Source organism: Coregonus clupeaformis, chromosome 10 (genome assembly GCF_020615455.1).
Source record: "Coregonus clupeaformis isolate EN_2021a chromosome 10, ASM2061545v1, whole genome shotgun sequence".
Lineage (NCBI taxonomy): Eukaryota > Metazoa > Chordata > Actinopteri > Salmoniformes > Salmonidae > Coregonus > Coregonus clupeaformis.
The window spans coordinates 19,343,902-19,366,935 of NC_059201.1; the positions used below are offsets into that span (position 1 = coordinate 19,343,902).

At 44.4% G+C, this 23,034-nt stretch overlaps 1 protein-coding gene across 1 annotated transcript in view; it reads right to left on the reverse strand.

The window, feature by feature from the left end:
- The window catches only part of LOC121575286 (S-adenosylhomocysteine hydrolase-like protein 1), a 96,833-nt gene that overhangs the window by 28,992 nt on the left and 44,807 nt on the right, over nucleotides 1-23,034 (reverse strand). The window contains exons 2-5 of the mRNA XM_041888275.1: nucleotides 10,656-10,767; nucleotides 10,426-10,569; nucleotides 8,024-8,124; nucleotides 2,423-2,525 (exon numbers count right to left, since the gene is read on the reverse strand). Coding sequence (XP_041744209.1) covers nucleotides 2,423-2,525; nucleotides 8,024-8,124; nucleotides 10,426-10,569; nucleotides 10,656-10,767 — 460 coding nt within the window. The remainder of the gene's footprint in view (nucleotides 1-2,422; nucleotides 2,526-8,023; nucleotides 8,125-10,425; nucleotides 10,570-10,655; nucleotides 10,768-23,034) is intronic.

The window sequence follows — 23,034 nt, forward strand, 5'->3', positions numbered from 1 at the left end:
CTCCCCCTTCACCAGCCCTCTGGTACGGGACGGCCTCCTCCTCGGTAATCTGCCCCCAACCGAGGAGGACATCCACCAGAGTCACCTCCTGCGTGTGTTCCTGGACACGCTGCTTGGTCGTTGTATGGTGGGTTTTTCTGTCACGATCGTCTGGGTAAGGAGTAGACCAATACGCAGCGTGTTGAGCGAACATGATTGACTTTATTATACTAACGCACAAAAACCAAAAACAATAGACGACTCGTGAAGTCCACAGTAACAATGACCGTAAAGGAACAAAAACCCACAAACACAAAGTGAAACACAGACAGTTAAGTATGGCTCCCAATCAGAGACAACCAGCAAACAGCTGACACTCGTTGCCTCTGATTGGGAGTCACTTAGGCCAACACAGAAAACAACAACCTAGAACACCCAACCTAGAAACAACCACAACAGAACCAGACACACCCTGGCTCAACATACAGAGTCCCGGAGCCAGAGCGTGACAGGTAGGGGGGGTATACAGAAGATAGCCCTATTTGGTAAAAGACCAAGTACATATTATGTCGAGAACAGCTAAAAATAAGCAAAGAGAAACGACAGTCCATCATTACTTTAAGACATGAAGCTCAGTCAATACGGAAAATGTCAAAAACTTTGAAAGTTTCTTCAAGTGCAGTCGCAAAAACCATCAAGCGCTATGATGAAACTGGCTCTCATGAGGACCACCACAGGAATGGAAGACCCAGAGTTACCTCTGCTGCAGAGGATAAGTTCATTAGAGTTACCGGCCTCAGAAATTGCAGCCCAAATAAATGCTTCACAGAGTTCAAGTAACAGACACCTCAATATCAACTGTTCAGCGGGGACTGTGTGAATCAGGCCTTCATGGTCGAATTGCTGCAAAGCAGCCACTACTAAATAATATAAATAAGAAGAAGAGACCTGCTTGGGCCAAGAAACACGAGCAATGGACATTAGACCGGTGGAAATGTGTATTTTGGTCTGGAGTCCAAATTGAGATTTTTGGTTCCAGCCGCTGTGTTTTTGTGAGACGCGGTGTTGGTGAACGGATGATCTCCGCATGTGTATTTCCCACCGTAAAGCATGGAGGAGGTGGTGTTATGGTGTGGGGGTGCTTTGCTGGTGACACTGTCTATGATTTATTTAGAATTCAAGGCACACTTAACCAGCATGGCTACCACAGCATTCTACAGCGATACGCCATCCCATCTGGTTTGGGCTTAGTGGGACTATCATTTGTTTTTCAACAGGACAATGATCCAAAACACCTCCAGGCTGTGTAAGGGCTATTTTACCAAGAAGGAGAGTGCTGCATCAGATAACCTGGCCTCCACAATCCCCTGACCTCAACCCAATTGAGATGGACCGCAGAGTGAAGGAAAAGCAGCCAACAAGTGCTTAGCATATGTGGGAACTCCTTCAAGACTGTTGGAAAAGTATTCCAGGTGAAGCTGGTTGAGAGAATGCCAAGAGTGTGCAAAACTGTCATCAAGGCAAAGGGTGGCTATTTGAAGAATCTCAAATATAAAATGTATTTTGATTTGTTTAATACTTTTTTGTTTACTACATGATTCCATGTGTTATTTCATAGTTTTGATGTCTTCACTATTACTCTACAATGTAAAAAAAATTTAAAATAAAGAAAAACCCTTGAATGAGTAGGTGTGTCCAAACCTTTGACTGGTAGTGTACCTACGTACTACTATCTATCTACTCCCTTCATCTGGTCAAGTCTCCCTCAGTAGGTTTCTGGCAGGCTTGCTGTATGTTTGGTATGAAGATTGCTGGCATAACTCACACATAGAAAATGTCAACACTGCTGAGAGTGGGTTGTAAATGGTCAGAGGATACTGTGTGTGTAGGACAAGTTAATCAGCCCACAGCCTATGCCCCAGTTCTTCTCCCAGCTTGAGCTGTGTGACTGGTGATATTTACTGTAATGCAGTCTGACTCTGTTGTGAACCTCTCAGGCTAACAGGCCGTGAAAAGCAAAAAGACCCCGCTTCGGAAACACATATACTTAACAATCACCCAGCAACCTAAGAGATATGCGTGTCTTGGTGCTGTAGTTCATTGACTAGAGGGCAAGTCTGATGTTTTCTCTGTGTTTTCCAGGACTTTATTGAGAACATCTCAAAAATGTCTCTTTAGTTTCAAAGGGCACAGGGAAGCAAATCACCCCCAACACTTAGCACCCTTACAAGAAACACCCATTTAACACTCATGTAATTAATTATATATTAATATGAGTTAAAGTACGCATAGTATGCAGAAATAGTACAAATTAATATGAATGTGATCAACCACAACTTTCAAAAACCTCTTATGAAGTACAATCAGCCTCTCATTCTGTTCCATATAGAAGCTCATACTGTAACACAGCTGTAAAGTATTCATGTTGAAAGCTTCTACTTACCAATCTCTGAAAGGGCAGCTGCCACCTCGTTCTGTGTGGAGTAGATGTTACAGGCTGTCCAGCGACACTGGGCCCCCAGTGCCACCAGAGTCTCAATCAACACCTGAGGGAAGAGCGAGCGAGCGATAGCGCGAGGAGGTTGAATGAGAGAGGAACAAGTAATATTTTGTATCATATATAGCTAATAGGCTTACAGTACACAAAAGAGAGAAGACAACTCAATATATTTAGCCTACTGTATATAAATATAATATATTTTATATAATAGCATATTAACAGCACCAATATACTCCATCTACTTGTTAAATATTAGACACTAATGGGTTATAAAGCATTGTTCACACTGCAGGCCTTAATGCTCAAATCAGTTTTGTTTTTCAAATACGTTTTGGATTACTGACTGTCCAAACAGTAAGTTACAAGTGACCAAATCGGATGTGTGTTCAGACAGCAGTCATTTGCTAACAACGCTACGCTACTTGTCATAGTAATGACATGTGTGTGTGCAGGGGTGTAGGCTGATTGGTGGTGGTGCTTGTGCTCCCTATCACTCAGAAGTTATGTAGCATGCTAAGGTGACAACAATGCCTTCCATGGACATTTCCCAGTTGCTTTGAATGTTCAAAATCCTAGCGTAAGAACACTTTTAAAGCATCAAAGGATAAGATGATCCAAGTTTCAAAACAAGTCCTTTTTGGCTAGCCACAGCAGTCGGCTAGCTAGGTAGCTGTTTAGCTTTCTAGCACATTCACAAAATTGTTTGTAAACAATTAACAAGCTAGATAGCTACCACATGTTCTTGTCAAACTGTCAACAGAGTAGCTAGCAAGCAAAACAATATGCTGAATAACAGTCTTAAAACCACTTGAGGGCAAATAAATCAGATTTTACTGTTCAGACAAGTCACATGGCCAGGAATCAGATGCGAAGGTGGTTTGAAATGTGGCTTGAAATATCCGATTCATGTGCTTTTTGGCTGTTCAGACTGCATGTGATGGGTGAGTTGAAGGAGTCAGGCGCAGGAGGGTAAATCACAGAATAACAGGATTTATTCTGGAAAACAGAGTTATGCAGTAATGCATCAAAACAGTCCAGTGTGCAAAACAGGCGCACTGGAACCAACAAGGCGCACGGGGAAAATAACCTGGCGATACAAAATACAAGGAGCTCCACCGAGCTTCACTATCCTCACAATAAACAGTCACACAAAAAGACAAGGGGGCAGAGGGAACACTTATACAGGTACTGATGAGGGGATATGAACCCCCCCCCCCCCTTGACGAGCAGCTCCAGAAGCGCGCCGACACCGGCCTCGGGGACGGCCAGGAGGACGTGGAGCAGGGCGAGCCAGATGGCGACGGTGGAAATCCCGCAATAGGGAGGGATCGAGGATATCCCTCACCGGAACCCAGCACCGGACCGTACCCCTCCCACTCCACGAGGTACTGAAGGCCCCCCACTGACCACTCCCCCGGCTGGTCCTGGCAGTAGGACCGCAGGAACCTACCCACATCCTGATTCACCCGTTCCACCTGAGAGGTCAGGCTCACCCGAAAACCAGAGGTCAGGCTGACCGAGACACCCAAACGTTCCATGAATGCCTTCCAGACCCTGGATGTAAACTGGGGACCCCGGTCAGACACTATGTCATCTGGCACCGCGTAGTGCCGGAAGACGTGAGTAAACAGGGCCTCCGCAGTCTGCAGGGCCGTGGGAAGACCGGGCAGAGGAAAGGGGCGGCAGGCTTTTGAAAAGTGGTCCACAACGACCAGGATGGTGGTGTTACCCTGAGAGAGGGGAAGATCAGTGAGAAAGTCAATACACAGGTGGGACCATGGCCATTGTGGAACTGGTAAGGGCTGTAACTTACCCGCTGGGAGGTGCCTAGGTGCCTTACTCTGGGTGCACACCGAGCAGGAGGAGACATACACCCTCACGTCCTTAGCCAAGGTAGGCCACCAGTACTTTCCGGTCAGGCAGCGCACTGTACGACCGATACCTGGGTGACCAGAGGAGGGGGATGTGTGTGCCCAATAGATCAGATGGTCACGGACAAGAGACAGCACGTACTGCAGCCCAGCTGGACACTGAGGTGGAGATGGCTCTGTGCGTAACGCCCGCTCTATGTCCGCGTCCATTGCCCATACTACTGGCGCCACAATACAGGAGGCCGGGAGTATGGGGGTGTTGTCTATGGGCCTCTCCTCTGGGTCGTGACAGTGCGTCTGCCTTCACATTCTTCGTACCCAGGATGAATGATAGAGTAAAATCAAACCGGGTGAGGAATAGGTTGGCGAGGGTTCAGCCTCCTCGCTGCCCAGATGTACTCCAGGTTATGATGGTCCGTCCAGACGAGGAAAGGGTGTTTCGCCCCCTCGAGCCAGTGCCTCCACATGGTCAGGGCTCGGACAGCAGCCAACAGCTCCCGATCACCAATGTCGTAGTTCTGCTCCGCCGGGCTGAGCTTCTTGGAGAAGCCGGCACAGGGGCGGAGCTTGGGTGGCGTGCCTGAGCGTTGAGATAGGACAGCGCCTATCCCTACCTCGGACGCATCCACCTCCACCATGAACGGTAGTGATGGATCGGGATGGGCCAGTACCGGGGCTGAGGTGAACAGAACCCTCAGGTTACTGAAGGCCCTGTCAGCCTCAGCAGACCAGCAGAGCCGGGACGGCCCACCCTTCAACAGAGATGTGATGGGAGCTTCGACCTTGCCAAAGCCCCGGATAAACCTCCGATAGTAGTTGGCAAAGCCAATAAAGCGCTGCACCTCCTTAACCGTGGTTGGAGTCGGCCAATTACGCACGGCTGAAATGCAATCTCCCTCCCTCTCCACACCTGAGGTGGTAATGCGGTATCCGAGGAAGGAGACGGACTGTTGGAAAAACAGACACTTTTCTGCCTTGGCATAAAGGTCATGTTCCAACAGTTGGGTCAGCACTTTGCGAACCAGGGACCTATGCTCGGCACGCGTAGCAGAATACACCAGAACGTCATCGATGTAGACCACTACACCGCTACCAAGTATGTCCCGAAACAACTCGTTCACAAAGGACTGGAAGACTGATGGAGCGTTCATCAAACCGTACGGCATCACCAGGTATTCGTAATGCCCCGTGGTTGTGCTGAATGCTGTCTTCCACTCGGACACACACCAGGTTGTACGCACTCCGGAGATCTAATTTAGTGAAGAAGCGCGCCCCATGCATTGACTCGATCACAGATGGAATGAAGGGCTCGGTAATCAATGCAAGGGCGCAGACCTCCATCTTTCTTCTTCACAAAAAAGAAACTTGAGGAGGCGGGCAAAGTGGAGGGATGTATGAACCCCTGACGCAGGGACTCAGAGACGTATGTCTCCATCGCCTCCGTTTCAGCCTGCGAGGTAGTGTCTGGACTTTCCACCGTGGTTGCACCAACGGAAACACCTAGACACCTATCCTGACACTCTCGCGACCACCCCATGAGAACCCTCTGCGGCCATGAAAAAGTGGGGTTGTGTAGTGCTAACCAGGGAAGACCTAACACAACAGGGAAATCAGGAGACTCAATAATAAAAAAGGTGACTTGCTCTCTATGGGTCTCGTTCGTAACCATAGTGACTGGTGTTGTAACTTCCCTAACGAACCCGGACCCTAGTGGTCGACTATCAAGTGCTCTGATGGGGAGTGGAATGGATAGGGGAACCAATGTAATGCCTAGACTATGTGCAAATGACCTGTCCATAAAGTTCCCAGCTGCGCCTGAATCGACCAGCGCCTTATACTGGGGAACTACTGTGTAATCAGGGAAGTGGACGTGTAGGGTACAGTGCGCAGCAGAGGGCTCTGAACGAGTGTGGGTTTCCGATACCTGGGGTGACGCGAGAGTGCCCTGCCTGCCGCCTCCAGACCACAAAAAATGGTGACGACAGCTTGCAGGAGAATGTCCTCTCGTGCCACTAGAGTGACACTGGCGCTGTCGTTCTCCCGGATCGCCGCTCCACCCAGCTCCATCAGCTCGTGATCCGGGTTGGGGGGGGTGGAATGGGCAGGCCCCTTCCAGGATGTCCTCTAGCATCCAGCAGGTTGTCCAACTGGATGGCCATGTCCACCAGTTGATTGAAGGACAACATGGTGTCCCGGCAGGCTAGCTCCCTTCGGACGTCCTCTCGTAGATGGCACCGGAAGTGGTCGATGAGGGCCCGCTCGTTCCACCCGGACCCAGCCGCTAGAGTCCGAAACTCCAGGGCGAAGTCCTGCGCGGTCCTCGTCCCCTGCCTCAGGTGGACCAGCCGCTCGCCCGCCTCTCTGCCTTCGGGCGGGTGATCGAAGACGGCCCGAAAGAGGCGAGCGAACTCCCCATAGTTGTCCAACGCGGCTCCTCCTTCACTCCAGACCGCGTTGGCCCACTCCAGGGCTTTCCTTGAGAGGCAGGAGACGAGGGCGGACACCTTCTCCCGCTCTGATGGATCCGGGCTGATGTTCGAATAGTACAACTCCAGATGTAGGAGGAATCCCTGGCAGAGAGCAGCTGTCCCGTCGAAATCCTATGGTCGGGATATATGGATCCCTCTGGGTGCTGGGGTGTGGGTGGCTGGATCCAGTCGGCCAGCTGGTCCCGAAAGCTTTGGGTCCTCTCCTCTCCAAGCGTTGGACGACCTGGAGAACCCGATCCATCGCTTCTCCCAAGCTGGCTAGCATCGTCGAATGCTCCCGGACCCGTGCCACGACTCAAGGCATGTGCTCCTCTCCCGCTGACTCCATGGCGGGTGTGTGATTCTGTGATGGGTGAGTTGAAGGAGTCAGGCACAGGAGGGTAAATCACAGAATAACAGGATTTATTCCGAAAAACAGAGTTACGCAGTAATGCGTCAAAACAGTCCAGTGCGCAAAACAGGCGCACTGGAACCAACAAGGCACACGGGGAAAATAACCCGGCGATACAAAATACAAAGAGCTCCACCGAGCTTCACTATCCTCACAATAAACAATCACACACAAAGACAAGGGGGCAGAGGGAACACTTATACAGGTACTGATGAGGGGATATGAACCAGGTGTGTGTAATGAACAAGACAAAACCAATGGAATGATGAAATGAGGAGCGGCAGTGGCTAGAAGCCCGGTGAAGACAAACACCGAAGCCTGCCCGAACAAGGAGAGGTGGCAGCGTCGGAGGGAGTCGTGACACTGCAGGTTCGAATTGGATATGCAAATAAATAGGATTTGAGTCACTTCAAACTGCCAATGTGAACAAGGCTTTAGAGACACTGTACATTATTTATGGGGTGTCATGAGATGAGCCAGCTACCATTTTTAGTCAAAGAGCAAAATGCAGCAGTTAGAGCAGTGGTGGTTGGGTACAGTAGATACACTGTTGGGAGAGAGATTATACTGCAATCTTGGCACTGATATTTAGGTATGTAACCTATGTAAGGGAGAGAGATATTTCACTGCAGCAAAGCTTGGGTAATGGAGACAGTGTAAGTTAGTGTAAACAACAGGGCCAACTTGGTTACTGAAGAAGCCTCTGTGACCTTCAAATCCTACTTCATAAGGAGAAAGATGTCCCCCTGTAGCCTTTGCAGTATGATAGGTAAGACAGGGATAGTTATCTTACTGCAGTCTGGGCAGTGATGTGAGTGCAGCCAACGATTTTAGCCCCAGCAAGTGGCTTCTCTCCCTGGGCTCTCTTCCTGAGCGAGATTAATGCTGACATATCTGTGAGGAGAGAGAGCGAGCGAGCGAGCGAAGGGAGTGAGAAAGAGAGAAGTGGGGTGATAAAGAAAGCAAAAGAGATGGAGCGAAAGAGATTACAAAACTTGTTAGCCACATTCACAGAGTAGACACCAGAAAAGTGGTCTGAATATAAAGCCCTTCCCAAAAACCTCTCTCATAATTGAGGGTCTCAAATAATTTCCTGCACCAGAACCTTCTGAGCTCCATAAATTCAAATACCCTAAAATAAGCTAGGACTTTGCAACCTGCCAATTCATTGGAGAAGGATGAACACTCCATATCAAGCTCTGGGGTTGTGCTGACAGTGTTATGGTGTAGATTAAGATGCAATGCGACACCAATAAAATACACATACTCATCCTTACACTGTAACAATTAATCCCAGTGCTCTACTTATTATGTCCCATTTCCAGCAAAGGAAGGTCGCTGGGGGGTACCTTGTGTCTGTAACAGCCACGTCAGACCTGCCATGCTGCATATCACTAAACATTTAGGCCAAGGACAACACATCGAATCTAAATTATTTGGGGAGTAACGTCTGAAATTAAACACAAGAATCATAGAATTTGCTACATGGCAAAAATCGAAGGTCAGCTTCATCAAAGGTGACTGAACCTGTAAACAATATTAGGTTTTTCTGCATAACACATTGAGCTCCAGAAGTATTGGGACAGTGACAAATTTGTTGTTGTTTTGGCTCTGTACTCCACCACTTTGGATTTGAAATGATACAATGACTGAGGTTAAAGTGCAGACTGCCAGCTTTAATTTCATGGTATTTTCATCCATATCGGGTGAACCGTTTAGAAATGACAGCACTTTTTGTACATAGTCCCCCCCCATTTTTGGGGACCAAAAGTAAATTCATTTATATGTGTATTAAAGTAGTAAAAAGTTAAGTAGTTGGTCCCATATTCATAGCATGCAATGACTACATCAAGCTTGTGACTCTACAAAGGTGTTGGATGCATTTGCTGTTTGTTTTGGTTGTGTTTCAGATTATTATGTGCCCAATTAATGGTAAATAATAATAATTCTGGAGTCACTTTTATTGTAAATAAGAATAAAATATGTTTCTAAACACTTCTACATTAATGTGGATGCTACCATGATTACTGATAATCCTGAATGAATTGTGAATAATGATAAGTGCGAAAGTTAGAGGCATAAATATCATACCCCCCCCAAAAATGCTAACCTCCCCTGTTATTGTAATGGTGAGAGATGTCTTGGGGGTATGATATTTGTGCGTCTGTAACTTCCTCACTCATCATGCATCCAACAAGTTTGTAGAGTCACAAGCTTGATGTAATCATTGCGTGCTAGGAATATGGGACCAACTACTAAAAATGTTACTACTTTAATACACATAAGTGAATTTGTCCCACTACTTTTGGTTCCCTAAAATGGGGCCAAGGACAAAAAGTGCTGTAATTTCTAAATAGTTCAAAATACCCTCAATTTAAAGCTGACAGTCTGCACTTTAACCTTATAGTCATTGTATCATTTCAAATCCAAAGTGCTGGAGTACAGAGCCAAAACAACAAAAGATGTGTCACTGTCCCAATACTTTTGGAGCTCACTATGTTTCTCTCTCTGATGTGACGTAGTTGCACTTTGAATGACTGATCAGCGAAACCAGAGAATAGCCTAATAATACGACACAGGAGTCATCTCTGAAGCCCTTAAGAGCAGAAGCCATACCTGCAGACAGATTGGTCGAGGTCAATCTAAATATAGATAACAAGCTTAATATAGATAACAACCTTAATTTAGATAACAAGCTAGACTCTAGCTGCTAGAGTATATTAGTCATGCACAGAACTGAGCGATGCTGTTCTTTTCTTATCCCAGATTCTCCCCTCCAATCAGGGTCTTTGTCAATCTGACTTGGCCAATCCTGGCCTTGGATGGTGAGACTCCAGTACATTTCTGCACAACAGACCCAAAGTCCTGGCAAGAGCAATATTTACATTTAGATATACTTTACTGTCTCTTCTTCACAGAAATGTATTTGTTGCTCTTTGCATCCTGATTGATGCCAGTAGTGGTTTTATTGACATGTCACGATATTACCTAGGATCAAAGACCCTTACCCATTGATTAGCCTAATTGATTCATGCCATAAGACAGCAAATTTCAAGAACATGCTTTAAATAACCAACAACCAGTACTTTATACCTGGGAGCACCATAGGAATGTTGAGGTTTATCACTGGTCACTGATTGTCTTGTATTGTTCTTTGTGTGAGAGGTGACAGGTCACAGAACCATGTTATCCTACCTTGTTCTGCAATCTCAATCTCACGGCGACCAAATTCGGCCTGTTTGATGTTCTTCACACAGAAGTCTTTGGTGCCCTTGGAGTTGAGCTGTGTTTTGTCCCGTGGTGAAGTTTCATCGTCAGAGCTGTCCGTGTAGGACGCAGCTGGGAAAGGAGACAGAGAGGGGAAAAGTCAGCAAGAAAGGGTCAAGCAATCCATACATAGCTGTGTATGTGTGTGTGTATAGTACCTGAGCTGTAGCTGTCGGTGGATGACTGAGAGATTGATCGAGACAGGGAGCGTCGTCCTGCCTTGGTAGGGAACCTGCTGAACTCTTGCTTGTCTTCCACAAACTGGATTTGCTGAAGGAGCAAAAGAGAGTACAATTTATACATCCCTAACTTCAATTCACTTGAAACCTGGATCAAAAGATTAGAAGATCTGGTCACAAGAAATCACCCTATAAGAGTAACAATACTTTCCATGTAACAGTAGCCTAATGGCATTCCATTGCTAATAGATATATACATCAGGGATGTAGTATATATTTATGTCAGCCTTGACATAAAATGAGGAATATGTTCACTTCTGAGAGAGCACTTGAATTTTGAATGCTTTCACAGATAAACCACTCTGTGGTGTGGTTTTGGAGCTGAATTGGGTATGTGCTTGTGGCCTAGTTTGTTTACATGCAGCCTTGTCTTAAAGTGGAGAGGAGAGAGTGAAGTGTGAGAGTTACTTAGGATTATCTTGATGTGTGTCAGTGTACTATCTTGAAATGGTGAGCTTCTATATTTATTGCACAAAATCCAAAATAGACATGTTATGTATGTTAATGTTATGTAATGTTATGACATGTTATGTACTGCAGTTAATTGGGAAGTGCAGTCACTTCTAACTATAAAACTGGCCAACTGGAATAATAGCCTTGCCAATTCAGTGGAACTTCAAAAGTTCAAAAGCCATCTTTAGTGGTGTGTGACATCTTGCACCTCAGAAGAGGCATAAAATACTGAGCTGGATAGCATAGAAATAAGAGTTCCACTGAACTGGCAAGGCTATTATTCCAAGTACAATTTCCATGGTCTGTCCAGTTGGCCAGTTTTATAGTTATCGAGGAACAAGAAATAGGCCTATAAAGCAGGGCTCTCCAACCTTGTTCCTGGAGAGCTACCATCCTGTAGGTTTTTGCTCCAACACTAATCTTGCGCACCGGATTCTAATAATCAGTTGGTTGATAAACTGAATCAGGTTAGTTACAACTGGGGTTGAAATAAAAACCTACAGGAGGGTAGCTCTCCAGGAACAGGGTTGGAGAGCCCTGCTATACACTATAAATTAAAATTGGTCTTAAAGAGGTTCTCTGGTACTTTTGTATACTTTTTAGCCAGTAGTTCTGAAAGTAGTGCTCACGAGCCAAAAGTGGTCCCCGAAAATGGCGTACTACGTCATGTGTGCACCACGTCATTGCGCTCTCTCGCTCTGCTGTGTGTGCATCTTACTAGCAGTCACTCAAATGGTGAGGGGCTGAAGCTCATTGGCTAGAACTAGAAGTGCTAGGGGGCTGGCCTATGTGGTGGAAAATGGCGCGGCACAGCTTCCAGTAAAGTTGCTTACGAAGTAGGAATTTTGTGGCTCACTAAGGTAAGACAGTAATTCTTTAAAGGTTATTATAGTAAACGAAAACTGAAACGAAACAAAAATTGGAAAAAAGTTAGTAAACTGAAATAGAACAACTAAAACTATTATAATTGACTGCAAAACGAACTAAAATAAAAACCACCATAAATTATGTTTTTTTAATTTTTTTCCTTTTAAACTTTGGGCAAAAATCTAATGGGGTTTTCAAGCATTTTTTCTAATGGGGTTTTCGAGCTTCTGAATCTGGCGGGTAAATACTGCCAGTAGATGTCGAGGTTTCAAATAGGTCTAGCTTGTGCATCACTATCAATAGTTAACAGGGAAGAAATCTGAGGGCGAGCACGGAGCGTGACTGGGCCAAGCTAGAGCAGCTTATGAAGTTGTTGGAGCCGTTCGCAATCCACAATGACCAACTTCAAACTGATAGCCAGTCGCTGTCTTATGTGGTGCTGTGCATTCTCAAATTTGAGGAACACTTGCAGTGAACTACTGTTGCAAAACAGTTGGCACAGGTCCTCCTGAAGTCACTGCGTGAACACTGTGCATGCATACTGAATCCTCTGGCAGCCAACTTCGATCCAACCCCTGCAGCAGCTTGCCTTCGCTCAGAGATGGAGTACAGCCGTGGAGCAACAGGACCCCAGGAAGATGCCAGCACGATAAATCCAGCAAGCATCTCGACAACAGTGCTTCAGAAAAATAGCTTCCTCGCATCAAAGATTGTGTCTGAGGTCACTGTCCAGCCGGAGGGTCAACCTGGCAGGGCATTAAGTGCCCCGTGTGATCTGTGAAAATACCTGGAAGAGGTAAAGGGGGGCATGTTTACAGAGACACCTCTCCAGTTCTGGCAGGCAAGGATGGCGGTTTATCCAAAGCTGTGCCTTGTGGCACTGGATCTGGTTTCTGCCCCTGCATCACAAGCATTCGTGGAGAGAGTATTCTCTGTCATCAAGCTCGAGAAACTGAACGACAACCTCTCTGAACTGATAGATTTGTGAATACATTTTGTATTGCTTATGTTTTTGCAGCTGTTTTTATTAACCCTGTTTGAAGGGGATAGGGAGAGATACAGTTGAAGTCGGAAGTTTACATACACTTAGGTTGGAGTCATTAAAATTCGTTTTTCAACCACTCCAAAAATGTCTTGTTAACAAACTATAGTTTTGGCAAGTCGGTTAGGACATCTACTTTGTGCATGACACAAGTAATTTTTCCAACAATTGTTTACAGACAGATTATTTCACTTATAATTCACTGTATCACAATTCAAGTGGGTCAGAAGTTTACATGCACTAAGTTGACTGTGCCTTTAAACAGCTTGGAAAATTCCAGAAAATGATGCAATGGCTTTAGAAGCTTTTGATAGGCTATGATATCATTTGAGTCAATTGGAGGTGTACCTGTGGATGTATTTCAAGGCCTACCTTCAAACTCAGTGCCTCTTTGCTTGACATCATGAGAACATCAAAATAAATCAGCCAAGACCTCAGACAAAATATTGTAGACCTCCACAAGTCTGGTTCATCCTTGGGAGCAATTTCCAAACGCCTGAAGGTACCACGTTCATCTGTACAAACAATAGTACGCAAGTATAAACACCATGGGACCACACAGCCGTCATAACGCTCTTGAAGGAGACGCGTTCTGTCTCCTAGAGATGAACGTACTTTGGTGCGAAAAGTGCAAATCAATCCCAGAACAACAACAAAGGACCTTGTGAAGATGCTGGAGCAAACAGGTACAAAAGTATCTATATCCACAGTAAGACTAGTCCTATATCGACATAACCTGAAAGGCCGCTCAGCAAGGAAGAAGCCACTGCTCCAAAACCACCATAAAAAACCCAGACTACGGTTTGCAACTGCACATGGGGACAAAGATCGTACTTTCTGGTCTGATGAAACAAAAATAGAACTGTTTGGCCATTATGACCATCGTTATGTTTGGAGGAAAAAAGGGGAACCTTGCAAGCCGAAGAACACCATCCCAACCAAGAAGCACGGGGGTGGCAGCATCATGCTGTGGGGGTGCTTTGCTGCAGGAGGGACTGGTGCACTTCACAAAATAGATGGCATCATGATGAAGGAAAATTATGTGGATACATTGAAGCAACATCTCAAGACATCAGTCAGGAAGTCAAAGCTTGGTCGCAAATGGGTCTTCAAAATGGACGATGACCCCAGGCATACTTCCAAAGTTGTGGCAAAATGGCTTAAGGACAACAAAGTCAAGGTATTGGAGTGGCCATCACAAAGCCCTGACCTCAATCCTATAGAAAATGTGTGGGCAGAACTGAAAAGGTGTGTGCGAGCAAGGAGGCCTACAAACCTGACTCAGTTACACCAGCTCTGTCAGGAGGAATGGGCCAAAATTCACCCAACTTATTGTGGGAAGCTTGTGGAAGGCTACCTGAAACGTTTGACCCAAGTTAAACAATTTAAAGGCAATGCTACCAAATACTAATTGAGTGTATGTAAACTTCTGACCCACTGGGATGTGATGAAATAAATAAAAGCTGCAATAAATCATTCTCTCTACTATTATTCTGACATTTCACATTCTTAAAATAAAGTGGTGATCCTAACTGACCTAAGACAGGGAATTTTTACTAGGATTAAATGTCAGGAATTGTGAAATAAATGTATGTGGCTAAGGTGTATGTAAACTTCCGACTTCAACTGTACATGCTTAATATTACATAAACATAAACATGTTAAATGTGCCATGACTTAATTTGTTGTTTTTCCACTTTCTCATTCTGTCAGATAAAAAGGTACTTGATTCGTCTTACATCTACTAATAAAGTTTTTTTTAAATTGGATTGGTGTAAACATGGGCAAGAGAGTTTCCTTCCACCATATATATTGCACCAATCTAGGCGCTTATCCTTTAACTCCTAGTCACATTAGGATTGATATATAAATTTAAACCTAACCAAACATATGTCCTGGCCATGAAGTTGTATGGAGTCCTCTAGCAGGGTTTCAACAACCCTCTCCTCAGGCCCCCTGCAGACGTTTCACATTTTTGTTTTAACCCTAAACTGGCACACCTTTCTCAATTAGTCAAAGGCTTGATGATGACTAATTGAGTCAGGTGTGCCAGTTTAGAGTTAAAACAAAAATGTGAAATGTCTGGGGGGGCCCGAAGAGAGGGTTAGGAAACCATTTGTGACCAAAAGCCTGTGCTAGCATGGGCAGCACCAGAGGACCTTCGCCATTTTGATTTAGTCAACTGGGTTTGACTTCCAACTTAATTGGCTGATCCCTCCTGATGACCCGGTTGGATTAATGACAGCAGGGTCATCAGGAGGGATCAGCCAATGAATTTTACTTGAGAAGAAGAAAATTGACTATTTCAAGATGGAGATGGCCTCAATGGCGCTGCCCATAATCTCACAGACACCATCATGACACAGATGTTATGTCTATCCAAGTCTATGGTCCATCACCTTATGTATTACTGCCCCCCCAGTGGCATGAAGTGACCCCCCCCCAAAAAAGATATATATATTTTATAGGCCTACAACACATTAATGGCTCTTAGCCTCCCACGCATAGGCTACTTTCTGTCCCCAACACTAAAACTAAATATACAGTAGGGGGAAAAAGTATTTAGTCAGCCACCAATTGTGCAAGTTCTCCCACTTAAAAAGATGAGAGAGGCCTGTAATTTTCATCATAGGTACACGTCAGCTATGACAGACAAAATGAAGAAAAAAAATCCAGAAAATCACATTGTAGGATTTTTTATGAATTTATTTGCAAATTATGGTGGAAAATAAGTATTTGGTCAATAACAAAAGTTTCTCAATACTTTGTTATATACCCTTTGTTGGCAATGACACAGGTCAAACGTTTTCTGTAAGTCTTCACAAGGTTTTCACACACTGTTGCTGGTATTTTGGCCCATTCCTCCATGCAGATCTCCTCTAGAGCAGTGATGTTTTGGGGCTGTCGCTGGGCAACACGGACTTTCAACTCCCTCCAAAGATTTTCTATGGGGTTGAGATCTGGAGACTGGCTAGGCCACTCCAGGACCTTGAAATGCTTCTTACGAAGCCACTCCTTCGTTGCCCGGGCGGTGTGTTTTGGATCATTGTCATGCTGAAAGACCCAGCCACGTTTCATCTTCAATGCCCTTGCTGATGGAAGGAGGTTTTCACTCAAAATCTCACGATACATGGCCCCATTCATTCTTTCCTTTACACGGATCAGTCGTCCTGGTCCCTTTGCAGAAAAACAGCCCCAAAGCATGATGTTTCCACCCCCATGCTTCACAGTAGGTATGGTGTTCTTTGGATGCAACTCAGCATTCTTTGTCCTCCAAACACGACGAGTTGAGTTTTTACCAAAAAGTTATATTTTGGTTTCATCTGACCATATGACATTCTCCCAATCCTCTTCTGGATCATCCAAATGCACTCTAGCAAACTTCAGACGGGCCTGGACATGTACTGTTACTGATGGTAGGCTTTGTTACTTTGGTCCCAGCTCTCTGCAGGTCATTCACTAGGTCCCCCCGTGTGGTTCTGGGATTTTTGCTCACCGTTCTTGTGATCATTTTGACCCCACGGGGTGAGATCTTGCGTGGAGCCCCAGATCGAGGGAGATTATCAGTGGTCTTGTATGTCTTCCATTTCCTAATAATTGCTCCCACAGTTGATTTCTTCAAACCAAGCTGCTTACCTATTGCAGATTCAGTCTTCCCAGCCTGGTGCAGGTCTACAATTTTGTTTCTGGTGTCCTTTGACAGCTCTTTGGTCTTGGCCATAGTGGAGTTTGGAGTGTGACTGTTTGAGGTTGTGGACAGGTGTCTTTTATACTGATAACAAGTTCAAACAGGTGCCATTAATACAGTTAACGAGTGGAGGACAGAGGAGCCTCTTAAAGAAGAAGTTACAGGTCTGTGAGAGCCAGAAATATTGCTTGTTTGTAGGTGACCAAATACTTATTTCCACCATAATTTGCAAATAAATTAATACAAAATCCTACAATGTGATTTTCTGGATTTTTTTTCCTCAATTTGTCTGTCATAGTTGACGTGTACCTATGATGAAAATTACAGGCCTCTCTCATCTTTTTAAGTGGGAGAACTTGCACAATTGGTGGCTGACAAAATAATTTTTTTCCCCACTGTAAAAATGTAATAGAAATGTTTTTATCAAACAAACTATACTGAACAAAAAATATAAAAATGCATGTAAAGTGTTGGTCCCATGTTTCATGAGCTGAAATAAAAGATCCCAGAAATGTTCCATATGCACAAAAAGCTTATTTCTTTCAAATGTTGTGCACAAATTTGTTTACATCCCTGTTAGTGAGCATTTCTCCTTTGCCAAGATAATCCATCCACCTGACAGGTGTGGCATATCAAGAAGCTGATTAAACCACATGATCATTACACAGCCACTAACAAATGTGCAGTTTTGTCACACAACACAATGCCACAGATGTCTCAAGTTTTGAGGGAGTGCAATTGACATGCTGACTGCAGGAATGTCCACCAGAGCTGTAGCCAGTCGTTTTATAGAATTTGGCAGTATGTCTAACCGGCCTCACAACCACATTGTAACCACGCCAGCCCAGGACCTCCACATCCGGCTTCTTCACTTGCGGGACTGCCTGAGACCGGCCACTCGGACAGCTGATGAGACTGAGGAGTATTCCTGTCTGTAATAAAGTCCTTTGTGGGGAAAAACTCATTCTGATTGGCTGGGCCTGGCTCCCCAGTGGGTGATTGGCCTATGCCCTCCCAGACACACCCATGGCTGCGCCCCTGCCCAGTCATGTGAAATACATAGATTAAGGCCTAATTTATTTATTTCAATTGACTGATTTCCCTATATGAATGGTAAATCAGTAAAATCATTGAAATGGTTGCATGTTGCGTTTATATTGTTGTTCAGTATAAATAAAAACTAGTAAATCAAGTCTGAAAACTAACAAACTAAACAGTTTTAAAAAATGAATAGAAATAAAATAAATATTAAATCACAAAACTATAATAACCTTGCTGCTCATCGATTATGCATGTATGGACTACACATTGACACATCCATCCCAAAGCGAGAGGTTTAAAAAATACTATTTGCAAAAGTTCCGGAGCATGTCTTTAATGGTGAAGTCAGACTTTTTGTGTTGCAATGCAGCCCAGTTTAAAAACAGCAACTCACCTCTCCAACGTATAGAGAATCACATCTGAAGTTTATTTCTGGCTCTCAGAAATGGCTCACTAAAATGGAAATGTGTCAAAACGACTTCCTCCTCATGTCAACTGCGTGCACACGCACACACCCTCCCAGATTCACATGAGAAACACCTAGTTCATCACAGGGATTGTGCATGTGTGCTGGTGGTGTCACAATTATAGGTAATGTGTCATGAATCATGACAAATTAAGACCTCACCCAAGTCACACAACACAACAATGCTAAGATAGTCTTGAGATACAAACATCTTTCTGCTCAGGGTGTACACAAGTAGCCTATGTTTAGCAAAAAGGCCCTATTCTTCTTGTGTCTTTGATAGCTCCCAGTGTTTTGAAAACTACAACCGTAATATTTGGATCTCTCATTGGCAGTAACCCCTTGCATAGCCAAGACATGCTTGGCTGATCCGCTCTACATCCTACATGCGGTTACTAGGGAGGTCTAAACAGAGCCAGACGTTAATGTGGGATAATCTCCCCAGTATTTGAAGAATGAGCGTGTTAAACTGCGGCTGGAGGCCAGTGAGGGACACTGGATATGTACTGTATGTTAGCATGCCAGCGTGTCTTTACATGGATTGAGGGCAGTGGGACCATTAATGAACTTCAGACCAAGGTCTTGTTTGATTTTCACTCATCGATGGCAAATGGTAAGTTGCTCTAACCCTTTTGCACAAAAACATTCCCCAAACAAGTGTCTGTATAGAGGATAAAGTACCGATAGGCAGGGCCCTATCAAATCGGTAAAAATAATAAAAATAAATACCCAAATTCCGTTTTCTTCAATTAGTTTTTCCAGGTTTCCATTTTTCATATATTTTTTTCAGGTTTTCACTCTAAAAGATTAACGTTTTAAATAGAAAAACAAAATTGGAAGTTCTATGTCCACAACAATGCTTAAAAACCACATCAGGAGACCACTTTTGAGGTCTGTGGAAAAATCTATTTTTAATTTTGGGTGTAGTTACCATTTAATGCAAGTATGCACCAGCCAGAGTCTGTTGGTTGGTTAGAGGTGTTTCTGTAGCTCTCATGTGATTGCAGAGTTTGCAAAACAAATGGCCACTGGGTTTATGCAAATAATCATGATATTGTGGGGATCTATTTTCTTATAACTAGATGTGATGCCTAGCTTAGAAAGAATACATTAATGATTAAACATAATAGGTTTGTGCTGTACTGATATAGACTGTTTAACATAACAAGCTGTGATTCATGTGAGGAGCTGTTAGGGAGTAGGGGGAGATAAGGCTTGTGATTCTCACATACACAAACACTGCCTCTTTGTTAGAACGCTCAAGGACATGTGTACTGCAAAAGTGCTGACTCTCTGGACAAGTTGCAAAACAACTTATGCCTGGCAACAGTGAAGCGCCAAGGGCCTGGGACCAGCCTGTGCGCCAACGATAGGCTGAGTAAGTCTAAACCACGCTCAGTCTCTATTCTGATAGGCCAGCAGGGAGCGGGAACTATCTCTGTCAGAGTATTTAGAGAAGAACTCATAACAATGGACCAGTTCTCTGTCTGCCCTGCGTGGTATTTCAGTGGACCCGTATATACGAACATCATATTTACCATTGAAGTGTTTTGCATTAATTAAAATACTAGTCTATTTTAGAAGACGTGTATTGACCTCTTTTTGTTCCAATACCAGATTTGAATTGACGCAACTTATCAATATCATTCTGCCAGGTAGGCATAGGCTACTTTGTAGTTAACATTTAATTGAGAAGGTTTTTGGGAAAGCCTTATCACCTACAGCGCATTCGGAAAGTAGCTGCTAGCTAGCGGCATATCAAGCTAGCTGGGTTTTCTTGAGGGCTTGAACGCAGCCCGTGATGCGGTTAATCCCCACAGCATGATGCTGCCACCACCATGCTTTACCGTAGGGATGATATTGACCAGGTGATCAGCGGTGCTTGGTTTCCTCCAGACGTGACGCTTGGCATTCAGGCCAAAGAGTTCAACCTTGGTTTCATCAGATCAGAGAATCTTGTTTCTCATGGTCTGAGTATTTTAGGTGCCTTTTGGCAAACTCCAAGCAGGCTGTCATATGCCTTTTACTAAGGAGTGGCTTCCGTCTGGCCACACTACCATAAAGGCCTGATTGGTGGAGTGCTGCAGAGATAGTTGTCCTTCTGTAAGGTTCTCCCATCCCCACAGAGAAACTTTGGTACCCTTCCTCAGATCTGTGTCTCGGAGCTCTACGGACAATTCCTTTGACCTCATGGCTTGGTTATTGCTCTGACATGCGCTGTCAACTGTGGGACCTTATATAGACAGGTGTGTGCCTTTCCAAATCATGTCCAATCAATTGAATTTACCACAGGTGGACTTATTCAGGATCTTTGCCACATTAACAAACTCCATTTCGACTCAATTTCGAGTCTCATAGCAAAGGGTCTGAATACTTATGTAAATAAGGTATGTTTTTTATTTTTAATAAATGTGCTTACATTTCTAAAAACTTGTTTTCACTTTGTCATTATGAGGTTCTGTGTAGATTGATAAGGATTTTTTTGTATTTAATCCATTTTAGAATATGGCTGTAACATATGTGGAAAAAGTGAAGGGGTCTGAATACTTTCCGAATGCACTGTACCTGCAGACGATTATCATTTGCATCGTTGCTAATACACACAGAGACAGGGGCATTCCCGTGCCATTTCAGAAAGTTGCAGGAAAATACGAATCACTGATGGATTTTGTTCATGTCTTATGATTAACTTGGGCAAATGAATGAATTTTCTAATAAGTTCAACACATTTAGTTGATTTCCTACTAAGTTCAATCAATTTTTTTATAATTTGAATTCTGTTTTTCTTCATGATTCTACCCGCATTTTCCACAAAATATTTTATAGGGCTCTAAATAGTGAATGACAAAGCGCAATCATCTAAATCCAATCAATAAAGCTCTATTCAAGGTTAACGCTCAGTTGACAGTGGTGGAAACTGTAGTGGTATTTAGTCCATTATGCTAATGTAATTGTATTCGGTCCCTGGTCTCAGATGGACCATTGTAGAGACTAAAAACACACAGACATACACGGAGCCACAGACACCTGCACACATACAGGACATCCTTACGATTGCAGCCAACACATTAAATAGCGTGTCTGACACAAACAGTATAATAGTGAGCATTGATTCCTTAGGTTTAGTTTTGCTGTCTAGTGGAGGCAGGACAAGTGCCAAGTTGGCAGTGTTCCCATAGATTCCCAGTGGTAGAAAAAGCACTCAATTGTCACACTTGAGTAAAAGTAAAGATACCTTAATAGAAAATTACTTAAGTAAAAGTGAAAGTCACCAAGTAAAATACTACTTGAGTAAAAGTCTAAAAGTATCTGTTTTTAAATGTACTTACAGTGGGGAGAACAAAGTATTTGATACACTGCCGATTTTGCAGGTTTTCCTACTTACAAAGCATGTAGAGGTCTGTAATTTTTATCACAGGTACACTTCAACTGTGAGAGACGGAATCTAAAACAAAAATCCAGAAAATCACATTGTATGATTTTTAAGTAATTAATTTGCATTTTATTGCATGACATAAGTATTTGATCACCTACCAACCAGTAAGTATTCCGGCTCTCACAGACCTGTTCGTTTTTCCTTTAAGAAGCCCTCCTGTTCTCCACTCATTACCTGTATTAACTGCACCCGTTTGAACTCGTTACCTGTATAAAAGACACCTGTCCACACACTCAATCAAACAGACTCCAAACTCTCCACAATGGCCAAGACCAGAGAGCTGTGTAAGGACATCAGGGATAAAATTGTAGACCGGCACAAGGCTGGGATGGGCTACAGGACAATAGGCAAGCAGCTTGGTGAGAAGGCAACAACTGTTGGCGCAATTATTAGAAAATGGAAGAAGTTCAAGATGACGGTCAATCACCCTCGGTCTGGGGCTCCATGCAAGATCTCACCTCGTGGGGCATCAATGATCATGAGGAAGGTGAGGGATCAGCCCAGAACTACACGGCAGGACCTGGTCAATGACCTGAAGAGAGCTGGGACCACAGTCTCAAAGAAAACCATTAGTAACACACTACGCCGTCATGGATTAAAATCCTGCAGCGCACGCAAGGTCCCCCTGCTCAAGCCAGCGCATGTCCAGGCCCGTCTGAAGTTTGCCAATGACCATCTGGATGATCCAGAGGAGGAATGGGAGAAGGTCATGTGGTCTGATGAGACAAAAATATAGCTTTTTGGTCTAAACTCCACTCGCCGTGTTTGGAGGAAGAAGAATGATGAGTACAACCCCAAGAACACCATCCAAACCGTGAAGCATGGAGGTGGAAACATCATTCTTTGGGGATGCTTTTCTGCAAAGGGGACAGGACGACTGCACCATATTGAGGGGAGGATGGATGGGTCCATGTATCGCGAGATCTTGGCCAACAACCTCCTTCCCTCAGTAAGAGCATTGAATATGGGTCGTGGCTGGGTCTTCCAGTATGACAACGACCCGAAACACACAGCCAGGGCAACTAAGGAGTGGCTCCGTAAGAAGCATCTCAAGGTCCTGGAGTGGCCTAGCCAGTCTCCAGACCTGAACCCAATAGAAAATCTTTGGAGGGAGCTGAAAGTCTGTATTGCCCAGCGATAGCCCCGAAACCTGAAGGATCTGGAGAAGGTCTGTATGTAGGAGTGGGCCAAAATCCCTGCTGCAGTGTGTGCAAACCTGGTCAAGACCTACAGGAAACTTATGATCTCTGTAATTGCAAACAAAGGTTTCTGTACCAAATATTAAGTTCTGCTTTTCTGATGTAT